A 12,217-nucleotide genomic window follows, 5' to 3' on the forward strand; every position below is an offset into this window, starting at 1 on the left:
TAGCTGGGAATTGATTGTCTGGCGTTGGGCGTGTGCATTGCCTTTTTCCATTCCTCGTCGGCGTATTCGAGATGCACAGCTCTGCGGTGCGTTGCGAAATTGCGCGCCATCTTGACCCACGGCCGATTCGATGCGATGAACCCCCCGGAAATTCCAGCGATGTAGCTTTACAAGGGGAAGTGGTGAAGTGGATACTTTGGTCCAAGAGCTGGTGGTGCTGGGTTGCAAATTCAAGCACGGCTATTGCTTCGACCGGCAAAACCTCGGCCCTCCGGTTCCTTGCCAGAAACTGGAGCACTCTCTCCCGTCCCCCGAACCTCACAACCAACCTCAAGCTGGTCATCGAACCGTTTGCCAATCGAAACCCACCAACCCCAAATCTCCCCTCCACCGTCTACAGACGTCGCCAAAGATGGCCTCCAAGGCAATTGCGAAGGCTGCGGCAGGCGGTCTCGTGGAGATCTCCCAGGTACGAACCTCAATTGATCCTGCGAAAAAGCAGGGAAATCCAAACACCATCACGAATCATCACGGCCACCACCATGCTTCCACCACCCCTCCGACGAACCATTGAACGACCTCGATTGAGCAAACAGTAGCTAACCTTGTCCTCTTCCTCCTCCTACAGAAGCACACCCTCCAGTCCACAGGCATCTGGGAACGCATCCGCCGCTCCCTGGCCATCGACCCCAACCGCTCCTCCGGCGTGCCCTTGAACCCGACCTTCCGCAACCCGGCACCGGGCGCCAACGACCCCCTGGCCTACGACGACCCCGTCACCGTCCCCGCGGGCGACATCGCCGACAACCCGTACTGGAAGCGCGACGCCCGCCGCAACTACCCGGCCATCAGCGTCGTCAACCAGGCCGACGTCGTCGGCCTGCTGGCCGTCGGGTCCGCCGCCAACCCGCGCGTCGAGCTCATCGGCGAGGCGGGCGAGAAGGCGCTCGTCGCGGCCAAGGAAGAAGGAAAGACGACGGGCATCGCGGCTTACCTCGAGAAGAACGCCGCGCAGGGCGCCGTCGAGGCGAGCAAGGAAGCGCTGTTTACGAATGGGTTGCCGCCGACGCCGAGTGGTGAGAGTTTGAAGAGTGGGAAGTGGGATGTGCACAAGTACAAGGTCAACGAGGAGCAGACCTACGGTGAAGGGTGAGTTTTGATTTCGTTCTGCTCTCTTTTTTTTTACTCGGGGAGAGGGGGGCGTCGTGTGGTTTGGTGACGACGAGGAACTTTGCTAACCTTGAGTGAACAGCTACCCTTGCCGGACTTTTGCTTGAGCAATTTGGAAACCGCGGGGCTCGCTGTACAGTGTGGAGAGAGGAGGGACAGTTGTAAATATGAAGGGCACTAGATTCCATTGAAACGTTTTTCTTTTCTTCACGTTCACGTCTCCAAGAATCGACCTCTGCAGGTCTGCGTGCTACTCTATTCGTTCGTTGGGTACCTCACCCCCGTTTCTCATGATGTAGCCGTTTTCAAAATCTCAAACGGCCATCGACAAAAACCGCCCCATATGTTGTCTTCCTTGATAAGACAAGAAACAACAAGAAAAGAAGAAAAAAACTCCCTCAAATCTCCTTGGTCTCCGGGACCTTTATATCGCCAGCAGCAGCAGGAGCCTCAGGCGCAGAAACCACTTCACCCGTCATGCGCTCAATGATCTTGACTTTGCCCTGCGCCCTCTTCAACCTGTCGTCAAAGTCGTTGACGGCGTCGTCGCTGTTCTCCTTGGAGAGCGTGTCCGGCTCGACCAGCGCAAACGCCGTCGTGACGTTCTTTTCCAGTCTCGCGTTGGGCGGCAGCGGCGGTAGGGAGCAGGTCTTGTTTTGTGACTCTGATGGCGGCTCTGTCGATAGCTGGGCTTGCTCGGCCGAGCCCGAAACCGAGGCTGAGGCTGCCGCTGAAGAACTGGACGGCTTTTTGGTGGCTGTGCTGCTATTCTTCTGGGGGAGGGACAGTCTATTGGCCCATATGACGGCGCGGGCGTGTATCCTTCCGCTCTCGTAGAATTTCTCGTAGCCCTTTGCGAGGCCGACGGAGCGGCCCTCGATTTTGCCTGCTTGGATGCCGTCTTCGGTGCCTTGGCGGAAGCCCTCCGAGAAGAATTGATCTTCGAGGGTGAGGACGTCGTCAAAGGGGTCTAGAGACATGGTGGGCGATGACTTTCATGAAAGGTGAATAGGTGAAACTTGGATTTTTTTTGGGATTTAACGCCTGAGAGTGCCTCTTCGGGTTGTAAGCCACGGTGAGTCTTGGTAATTGACGTTGAGAGTTGATGGAGGGGTGCTTTGAAATGGTGGCGGGGCAAAATTGTGTAGTTTGACTCAGCGGATTTTTTGGCTAGTGGTTTACACCCGTAAGTTTCGACCCCCAACTTTTAAAGATGAACTCTTACGACCCAGCAACACGTGGTTAGATGAATACTTATGAATTGACTTTCGTATTTTCGACAAGAGAAATCATCGCTCAAGGGCCGAAAATGGGGATAATTCTAACTAAACGGAACATGGGGAATTGGATTCTAAGTCTACCTCGTAACTAACACAGCAAACTCCGCAAATTTACGGCCTCACAATTCAACGTAAGAAGTCCCATCTATGTAAACTGCTTCTTCTACTGCAACCCGAAAAACATACCGCCGTTAGCACAAACAACCTGTCCCGTGCACCACGCAGAGTCCGCGGAGACAAGCATGCCCACAATACCCGCAATCTCCCCAACGTACGCCGGCCTCCCGCCCTCCTCCTCAGCGGCCTTGACCAGCTCGTCCGAGTCGATCCCCTGCCTGGCCTTCATCAGCGGCGCGTGCTCGATGAATCCCTTGATGAAGCGCTTGAACTCGGGCGTGTTGCCCGCGTACATCTCGGTGAGCACGGGACCGGGGTTGATCGCGTTGACGGTGGCGTTCTCGCTGAGCTCGCGGGCCCAGGTGCGCGTCATGGCCTCGAGGGCGGCCTTTGTGCCGCCGTAGACGCTCTGTTCTGGGAAGCCGGCGGAGGAGCTGACGGAGGACATGTTTACGATGCGGCCGGAGCGGTCTTGGGGCAGGTAAGGTTGGACGGCTTGGGTTAGGAGCAGAGGGCCGAGGACGTTTACGCGGTAGGAGACGTCGAATTGAGAGACTGTTATGGCGGGGAGGAGGTTGTTTTGGGCGACGCCTGCGTTGTTGATGAGGATGTCGATTTGGAATTTCTTGCTGGTGTTGAGCCTTTCGAAGTGGGCTTTTGCGGTTGCGACGAGGGATCGGGGTCCTTCGGGCGTGCCCATGTCGGCTTGGACCGCGAGGGTCTTGATGTTGTGTTTTGTGCTCAGGTCTGTTGCGAGTTGTTCGGCTGGGGATTGGGAAGAGGGGGAGGTGTAGCCCAGGATGAGGTTGCAGCCTTTGGCGGCGAGGTGCTCGGCGATGGCAACGCCGATGCCTGGACGGTGAATCTGCGTTAGATAATGTTGTGAGCTTATGTTTACTGGAAGCCTTACCTCGAGAGGCGCCGGTCACGATTCCGAGCTTGCCATCGAGAGAACGAGACATTGCGATGGAGCTTTTAATCGGTTGCTGGCTCCTTGTGAATACGAAGTAGGTTGCGGTTGAAAGTAGAGAAAGAGAGCAGGGGATAGTTGTGGTATCAAGGAAGGGAAGACGAGAGACTGAGGCAAGATCGGCAAAGTTCACGATGAGAAGAGGACGGGAGTCCAGAGATGGTTCTTATAAGCTACATAGACTACGGAGTACGGATACCTTACCTTACCTTGCCTTACTCAGGGACCAGAAACCCTACCTAAGGTATCTGGGCAGGGTTCGATTGTCCCGAATGAGTAATGCTAGCAGCTCTCGTGACCCATCAGAAACTTGTTGAGCGACGAAGCATTTCCCGCCGGCACGTTCCATTGGGCGGGATCTGAACTTGTCAGGTCTAGATGTCGTGGGACGCGGATGGATGGGGGGAACTCCAGTCGGTGTTTCTGGGTGAAAGCTACCCCGCTATCGCAGAGCTATGCGCTGGAGTTTCCATCTGTTGTGCCCCGCGGTCGGTGGGCATCCCACACCTGGCACACCCCCACGTCATTCTCCCGCGCCAATCCCGGGCCGTGGGCTCGACGCCGCCCAGGGGGCCACGATTTTTGGTGGTCCTGGATCATCGTGGATTAGCGTTTTAAGTCTGAGGACCAGGAGGGTTCTTTCTTGGTGGGCTTCGTGTTGTACTGATGATGTGTACTTGTGCATTTTTTGGAATGCAGAAGCGCTATGAGAATGGAATGAAAGCAAAGTCCGTTATCACCGCAGAGCTGAGAGTAGTCCGGCTTACACTTAGAAGTACTACCTGGTATCCGTAAGCATCACAAGCCTCAATCACTTGCCCAAAGCTCGTGTCCAAATATCTCGGCAATGAAAGAGTAATCTCTTCCCAGATGAGATTTTGTATGTTTGAGAATATTTTTAATATATTATGTGATTAAGGGCTCTTCTTCCAGTCTTGAGAATAGGAAATGACGGTCTAGACGATGGTGAAGCTTGAGATGCAACTAAACTAAAAGGCGGTCCGCATGTGGTAGATTCGGATGTCTTCTGAGCGAGTGCTTCAGTAGTGCTTTAGTCAATTGACAGCAATAGAGAACCGCACCGAGAGTAGAACGTTGCGGATGGAATCTCATCTCTGTGCGAGCAGTACCAATTTCATAAGTCGGTCGGAGTTCAGACACATTGATGGCACGAACCATCCTAAACAACTTGAATTGAAGTTTGAGGAAGATTACAGAAACGCAACTTTCACAGAGGGTAATCAGCCTTAGTCATCCGACAATGGATCATGTCAAGGTTCAACTCAAGGCTCGAAACATGAAGAGCCTGCCCTGTCAACGGTTGTGAATACGGAAAAGTACAGTTCGAGCTGCAATAAGCTCGTGTATCTTAGCTGAGCATCTGGCGGGGCAGTTTTGAGCGACGCTCGGAGCCTTGTGCGGCGGTGGTGGGGTTCTTGCAGCCACCTCATGGTCCAACGACCAGGGTCTTTCCAAAAGTCTACACCACACTCCCCTCCCTCCTCAGCGTCCCCCCATCGCGAGATCAACCCACCACCGCACCCTGCGTCTCTTCAGCCTTGCGCTACTCTACGCAAAGCCGGCCAACGTCGTCATCTCGAACCCGTCCGTTCATTCACAGCCCCCACGGCTCAGACACAACCTCGCCCACCATGGATATCCGCCTCCTCAAGCCCGCCGACCTCCCCCTCATACAGCACGCCAACCTCGAGAACCTGCCCGAGAACTACTTCCTAAAGTACTACCTCTACCACGCCCTCTCGTGGCCCCAGCTCAGCTATGTCGCCGTCGACGTCTCCCGCCCCAAGCGCACCCCCTACGACTACCCCAAGATCGTCGGCTACGTCCTGGCCAAGATGGAGGAGGAGCCCACCGACGGCGTCGCCCACGGCCACATCACCAGTCTCAGCGTCATGCGCACCCACCGCCGCCTAGGTATCGCCGAGAAGCTGATGCGCCAAAGCCGTACGTCTACACCTCTGTTCCTGCGCGGACGCTCCGTCTACGGCATTGCTATCGACCAAAGGACTCACTGACTGACATTTACCACAGAACTCGCCATGGTCGAGACCTTCGGCGCCCAGTACGTCTCCCTCCACGTCCGCGTCTCCAACCAGGCCGCCATCCACCTCTACCGCGACACCCTCGGCTTCAAGAACGAAAAGACGGAGAGCAAATACTACGCCGACGGCGAGGACGCCTACTGCATGAAGCTCGACCTGGGCTACATCCGCGAGCAGATCCAGGACGAGCGCGACCGCGAGGAGGAGGAGGCCGCTACGGGTGAAGCCGCAGACGAGGGCGAAGCCGTGGGCGACGTCGGGCGCGATCCGAACGCGCCCGCCGCTGATAAGAAGCGCAAGGTCAAGGTCGGTCGCGGGTTGGGTGTCGGGGAGCTCGTTGAGAAGAATGAGAGTAAGAACTAAAGGTGGAGCTCCCCGGGGGCACAGTTGGCCTGATTCTCGCTCTGATGGCTATGTGATGGGGCTGTGATAAACCGCGCGCGGGCAAGAGATTTGCTCCTTTCCTCACCTTTGGGGACAGCGTAAACGTCTGTTCGCGGCGTCGGCGGGGAAAGCATAAGGCGGATGGCACTTGACAGGCTGATGATGCAGCTCTTCGGACTGTTACCGCCATGTGGTTCCGAAATTTTCGTTGCAATCTCTCATGCCATCAGGAGGACAGACGGAAGAAAATGTAGAGCTCAATGTTGGGATGAGAATGACTGTCTGTGCGAGCTTGACCTACGCAGCGGAGTTCAAAAGCTTTATACGATCATGTTCATGACTGGGTTATGGCGCATCATAGCAAGGTACCTAAGAAAAAAAAAGACAGTAGACGAGGCCATTGGTGGCGGTATAATGGAAAGAAAAGTTTCCTGGTTATTTCTACAGACTATTCACATGCCCGATACCGTATTCATAAGGCAGGTAAATAATTATGAGATGGTGGTGTGTGGTCTATCTACCACACCCCAGACTTTTGATCCTCCGCCGCCAACTCCCGCGCAAACTCAGCGTCCGCCTCGACCTTGAGTTTTTCGATATTCCTCGACAACTCGTCAATCTCCTCCTCTAGGCGCTGCGTATTGTCATCGTCGCCTCTTCCGCCGCATCTCCCGCCACGGCCACGGCCCCAGCCTCGACCGCCGCCGCAGCGTCCTCTTCCAGGATTGCTATCCCGAATCTCGGTCCTCGCCTTGTCTAGCTCCTCCACCCTTCTGGCGATGTCCTTCTCCATGTCCTCCACCGCCTTGAAAAGCGCCTGGGACGAGGGCGGCGTCGGCGTGGATGGGGCAGAGGTCATGCCACCGCCGCCGCCGCCGATGCTGGGGCTTCTGTTCCCTGCTGCTGGCGCTAGCGGTACTGCTGTGAATGGCCATGCCCCGGGCAACCCTCCCCAGTGACCAGGACCAGGAGGACCAGGAGGACCACTGCCTGGGAAACCACCCGGCATGGTACCTCTACCCGGCCCTGGAGGTCCCCACGGCATGCCCCAAACATTCGGCACAGGAGAGGTGTTATTGGGGAAGTTGGGGATCGGAGGAGTGCCGTGTACCACGGGTGGCGGGGGAACATGAACACTAATCGGCGGGACAAACACTGTCGGCCCGCCCCACGGCGCCGGTCCGGGACCGTGATGTTGCTGGTGTTGCTGATGCTGTTGGTGTTGTGAATTTTGTTGATGATGCTGCTGTTGTTGATGCTGTTGGTGTTGCTGCTGCTGTTGGCTATGTCGACGCTGCTGCTCTTGATGTTGTCTTTGCTGTTCTTGGTGTCGTCTTTGCTGCTCCTGATGTTGTCTCTGCTGCTCCTGGTGTTGTCTCTGTTGCGCCTGGTGCTGTTGCTGTTGCTGCTGCTGTTGCTGCTGGTGCCGTTGGTGCTCTAGCTGATGCCGACGTTGGTGATCATGGTGATTAGGATCTCCTCCTAGCCCACCACGACCGCCGCCCCTCCGCGCTTCCCTATGCGCCTCTCTCTGCTCCCGCCTTGCCCCCCTATTCTCCCTCCTGCTTTCCCTCCTCTCCTCCCTCCGCTCCCTCTTCTCCTCTTTCCTCCTCGCGCGGCGTTCCTTCCGCTTTTCCTTGCGCGTTGCCCGCTGCTGGCGCTTGAGTTTGCGCCAGTCCTGCGTGATGCTTCTAATTTCCGCTCTGAGGGCTTTCTCCTCTGCCTTTTTCGACGCAGCAGTAGCTGCTGTTGCTGCACCTTCTGATCCTTTCTCTGGCTGCTGCGAGGGTTGCGTCGCCGCTATGGACCCGGCGGAACGTATGTCCTCGCGCAGCTGCGCAATATCGTCTTTCGTGACGGGCTGTTCTGGGTGTGATAGCCAAGTGGTGATACGCTGTTTGTAGATGGGAAGCTGTGAAGGGTAGAGGTCTTCGTAGTCTGGCAGTGAGCCGACGGAGGATGCAGAGGATGCTGAAGATGAAGAAGAGGCGGATGAGGATGAGATGGAGCGCTGGTCTGAGGGGTACCGGCCGGGAGGCCGACCGCGGCCTGCTGCTCCGTCTCTCCCGCCATCTCCGCTCTCATGGCGAGCGTGTTGTTGTTCTGGGCCGCTGCCTTGGTAAAAGGGATGCTGCGGGTTCGGATGTGGAATGATCGGTGGCTGAGGGTGAGGCGGCCCCGTCGGGAAAAAGGTTCCTGGTACTTGGTCGGGCCCGCCAAACATGGGTGCCGGTGGCGGACCCGGAGGTGCAAGAGGCGGAGGAGGAGCCCACCCGGGGCCGGCATAATGCGCTTGCGCGCGGGGCGTGGTAGTGCTTCCAAATCTGATGCCGTTCTCGTCCGCAATAAGGTTCCCTACTCGAATACCGTTGCTGCCTGCGACAATGCGGTCGCCAATGTTGATACCATCCGTGGAGACAGTGATACCGCCAAAGCTCCAGCTATTTCGTGATTCGTTGGAGCCAGACTGAGGTTGCTGCTGAGTTTGCATCGCGGGCCCTTGACCGGGATGTGCTGGGAATGGTACGGGCGTGGGACCGCCACTGCCACTCCCATCACCGAGACCAAGATCACGGTTGCCGCCTCCGATAGCAGGATTCTCAGCGTTTCTGTCAAAGGACCGATCCCACGCGCCCGGCACGTGCAGATCGTCCTCCGCTACCTCAGGTACCAGCGTGATGAGCATGCCCCTGGGTCGGAAGAACCCCTCGTTCCACTGCGCGACCACACCTTCTGCTTCCTCTCTCCTTGTACCCGAAGCAACGGCCGCCGCCCCGGGGTCGGTCTCCCTGTCCGCGCGAATCTGATCTAGTTGCGCCGAAGCATGAGCGCTACCGCCGCTGTTGCTCTGCCCCGTACCTCTTCCATTCGACCTGGCAGCGGCGGCGGCAGCAAGAGCCTCCTCCTCGGCCTGCAGCTTACGGACGATGACGGCCTCGTTCCGTGCCGCAGCGTGGTGCGGGATCAGGCAATTGAGAAACGTTGCCCAGTCCTGCTGCGTGACGTCGCGGGGCGCCCAGGCCGGGGAGTAGGGTACGTCGTCCGGTGTCGAGGTCGGGTTGATGGTCAGTGCGTGGACGAGAAGCTGGTCCCTGGATAACGGGGCGAGTGCCGCGGGCGGCGGCCTGGATTCGAAGTAGGATGCTGTAAACTCAGAGTACGCTGCTGTTGATGCCGACACTGAACCCGAAAGAGATTGAGACTGATGAGATCCTCCTCCAGTTGCCGCGAGAGAGCGGCTGGAGAGGTCGAGGCTTGCATTCGAGCTATGATGGTGAAAACCACCGCCGCCGCCGCTGCTGCCTGGGCCGCCGGTGCGGGGTGTCAATGGCGGGGTGTAGATGACTTCGCTGTGTGATGAGGCGTGCGAAGAGCCGCGCGAGGCAGCGTCGTCGGCGCCATGATGAGACGAGACGTGTTGTGAGTTTGAGGGCGGATTTGACGGCCGGCCAGAGTTTGAGTAGATGTCTGTCTCGGAGTACGGCGGAGGAGGCACATCGTCGAGTTCGGGGTCTCGCATGGCCGCCATTCGCGGTGGTGACCTGTGCTCGGCGTGGGATGGTATGTTGTGAAGCTGGAAGCAGAGTTGTCGAGATTGGAAGATATTTGATTCGCGACGATGATCAGATTATCAAATTGTTCACCAAACTGGTGGGTCAAACACAAGAGAGTAAGGTAGGTAGTTTGCGACGAGAGGTGAGATGGAAAAGAGGCCAAGATGAGTAAACCCAAGACTGTGGAAAACGGCGCTACGGCACACGGCGGATGAAGAAAGTGTGGGAATACAAGGCGCTTTGATGAGCTTATTAGCTAGCTGGTTGTTGTAGCTTGGCTGGGCTAAGGTTGGGCCTTCCGTTGGCCGTTTGACTCAATCCTCCTCTCCTCCCCTACATCACATTTCTCCAATTCTCAACCTTGCAAGAACAAATGGCCATGCTTTCCCACTAGCGAACCTCTCTGACCAGTTTGTCCCCTCGTTCGCGTAGCCTTACGACGTCTAGTTCCCACCCCTCGAACGGTGAACCACAGTTCGTCACTCAATAGAGAGGTCGGGGGTCAAACCCCACACCCCTCGGGAGCCCAAGCGGTGCGGCCGAGCCCACGCCAGGTGAAGATAAGCATCAACCTTGTTTGAGGGCGACCCCTGCGGTCCACGGCGCAGCCAAAAGTTGCGAGGGGCACGCGTTTGTTCGCAATCCCCGATTGTTCAAGGTTTCCCCTCCCCCAATGAAATAAAAAGCCACCGCTAAATTGAACCCTGGATAAGAGCAGCCCGCAGTCACTTTTCTTCGAGAAGGCTCTCTGTGCTGCAACGCGCTGACGCGGCCTCTTCGGAGGCAGCAATACGCCATCAGTGTAATCCCTCCACATCAAGCCACATAAGCCTGCAATCCAGTGGGTCTCTCTACCATGCCGTTGGAAACGCTGCCGCGACCTCTCGAGCTTGTGTTACCCCTCCAAACTGAACGCCGTGCTGCCGAACCAACTCACCCTAGCCCTAGAGAGAGAAGGGGCCCAGGACTGAACCGCGAATTAGTATACTTGTACAGAGCCCAGGCTATGCATGCGCCTGGTATCATCATTCAATAGCTGGGCCAGGGCTGAAAGTTCGCTTTCGTCTTCGGGCCACGAATCATCCCCACGGCCGCGGACGCCGCTGTCGCGTCCCCTGCAGCGTTAAACGTGCCAGGGTTTCCCATAGAGACATATTTCAGAGGCAGCACTCATCGGTCAGCCTCCGTGCTCCAGAGATAGAAATCCACATCCTCTGGCTTGTAGTGATCCGCGATGATAGTAGACAGATGGTTCCGCGAGTGTGCGCCACTATGTAGCATGTCAGTTGTGGCTCAACGCCGTCATGTTTGGGATCATGGACTTACAGATTGGTAATGTAGGTGTCGAGCAGTTCGGGAGGCACAAACTCACTGACTGCGCTGCGAACGTCGACACCGTTGACCATGGCTCCGTCTGCGAAGCTGACATGGCCCATAGAGCTTCCCCATTCTACGAGGCTCTCTTCGTCAAAGTAGCTCTCTGGGCAGAGCTTGTAGACACCGCTGAGGATAATCACCGGGTTGCCCTGCTCCTTGGCTGCGCGTGCAATCACACCAGCGCCTGCATCTGTCAGGATGCCGCCGTTGGCCAGGACGGCTCTTGCTCCCAGAATCACCTTGTTAATCCGGGGCATGTAGGCCATCAGACCGCTGTTGAGGATGTTGATCGCACTGATGCCCGCTGCTGCAAGCTTCTTCCTGAAAGATGCATATGGCGGCTCCCCACCGGAGCAGGCAGCCGTTCCGGCAGCGATGAACAGGGTGAACTTTCTTCTTGTTGCAGCGCGTAGGATGAACTTCTGGACCGTGGCTGAAGGCTGGTGCACCAACACATAGTCTCCGGGGTGAATCTGAACATCCGCAGCTCCTGCAATCTGGTCGTCCACCTGGCCGATCTCGTCCTTGAGCTCCTCGATACCCTCGCAGACTTCTGATCTCAGAGCGTGTACCCTAGTCGACAGTCCACGAAGGGGTGTTGAAGCGCCAGAGTCCTTGCCAAACGGCGATCCGGCCATGATGCCAGCAGTGTCCACTGGGGGTGACGCCTCGAGAAGGGAAAAGAGAGACTTTGAGACGTGGAAAGAGCTCGCGGACGTGAGGAAGCCGGGGCGAACGGGTCTTGGGCCGCTCGTGATGTAGTCTGAACCGGCATCCTGCTTGGTATATGTAGAGGGGGGCCATTGGTGCTCCAGCTTGGAGGGGTCTGGCACTGCTGTCGTCGGGGTTCCTCCAACTTCTGTGGCAGTCTCACTCAAGTCTTCATTTCGGTCCTCGGCAGCCTCGTCTCGGATCAGGCTCAACACGCGTCTAACGATGTTGCCAACGACCAATTCCTTGGGCTGTGCGGCGATGAGGCGCAATCCGATCTGCTGCACCTTCTCCAGCAACGAGTCGACGTCGTTCCATTTCGACTTGGCCACAACCTGAAGGAGAATATGTGCGGTCGCGACAGCGCAGAGCTCGGAGCCCTGGATCTGTCGTCTTTTCAGGAGACTGGCGGATTCAAGGATTAGCGCGGCCGAGGCAGGGGTAGAAAAGGATCATACGGCCGGCAAGATACGTACGAGATGAGACTGTCAATTGATGCTTCCAACGGCTTAACCTTCAGGGTTTTGAGGTACCGTTCGAGGTCCCCCGTGCTGGGCTTCACGGTAGCCATTTTCGGTGGTGGGTGCTGTC

General features: G+C 57.0%; 5 protein-coding genes across 5 annotated transcripts; 2 read left to right on the forward strand and 3 right to left on the reverse strand.

Annotated features, from left to right (window-relative positions):
* Positions 1-412: 412 nt before the first annotated feature.
* CLUP02_11109 (NADH-ubiquinone oxidoreductase 21.3 kDa subunit) lies at positions 413-1,153 on the forward strand (the record flags this gene model as incomplete). The annotated part of the gene is made up of 2 exons (XM_049290077.1): positions 413-469; positions 629-1,153. 2 exons carry the CDS (start codon positions 413-415, stop codon positions 1,151-1,153), a joined length of 582 nt encoding a protein of 193 aa, XP_049147222.1.
* A 415-nt stretch (positions 1,154-1,568) lies between these two features.
* On the reverse strand, positions 1,569-3,529 carry CLUP02_11110 (short-chain dehydrogenase; the record flags this gene model as incomplete). Its single annotated transcript, XM_049290078.1, has 3 exons — positions 1,569-2,140; positions 2,637-3,419; positions 3,478-3,529. 3 exons carry the CDS (start codon positions 3,527-3,529, stop codon positions 1,569-1,571), a joined length of 1,407 nt encoding a protein of 468 aa, XP_049147223.1.
* Positions 3,530-5,189: 1,660 nt separating this feature from the next.
* CLUP02_11111 (acetyltransferase) lies at positions 5,190-5,963 on the forward strand (the record flags this gene model as incomplete). Its single annotated transcript, XM_049290079.1, has 2 exons — positions 5,190-5,502; positions 5,590-5,963. The coding sequence occupies 2 exons, from the start codon at positions 5,190-5,192 to the stop codon at positions 5,961-5,963; spliced, it is 687 nt and encodes a 228-aa protein (XP_049147224.1).
* A 538-nt stretch (positions 5,964-6,501) lies between these two features.
* Positions 6,502-9,513, reverse strand: CLUP02_11112 (uncharacterized protein; the record flags this gene model as incomplete). Its single annotated transcript, XM_049290080.1, has 1 exon — positions 6,502-9,513. The coding sequence occupies one exon, from the start codon at positions 9,511-9,513 to the stop codon at positions 6,502-6,504; it is 3,012 nt and encodes a 1,003-aa protein (XP_049147225.1).
* A 1,195-nt stretch (positions 9,514-10,708) lies between these two features.
* Positions 10,709-12,197, reverse strand: CLUP02_11113 (initiation factor 2 subunit family protein; the record flags this gene model as incomplete). The annotated part of the gene is made up of 3 exons (XM_049290081.1): positions 10,709-10,808; positions 10,865-12,031; positions 12,103-12,197. The coding sequence occupies 3 exons, from the start codon at positions 12,195-12,197 to the stop codon at positions 10,709-10,711; spliced, it is 1,362 nt and encodes a 453-aa protein (XP_049147226.1).
* Between the last annotated feature and the right edge of the window lie 20 nt (positions 12,198-12,217).

The sequence above is a fragment of the Colletotrichum lupini genome, chromosome 5 (genome assembly GCF_023278565.1).
Source record: "Colletotrichum lupini chromosome 5, complete sequence".
Lineage (NCBI taxonomy): Eukaryota > Fungi > Ascomycota > Sordariomycetes > Glomerellales > Glomerellaceae > Colletotrichum > Colletotrichum lupini.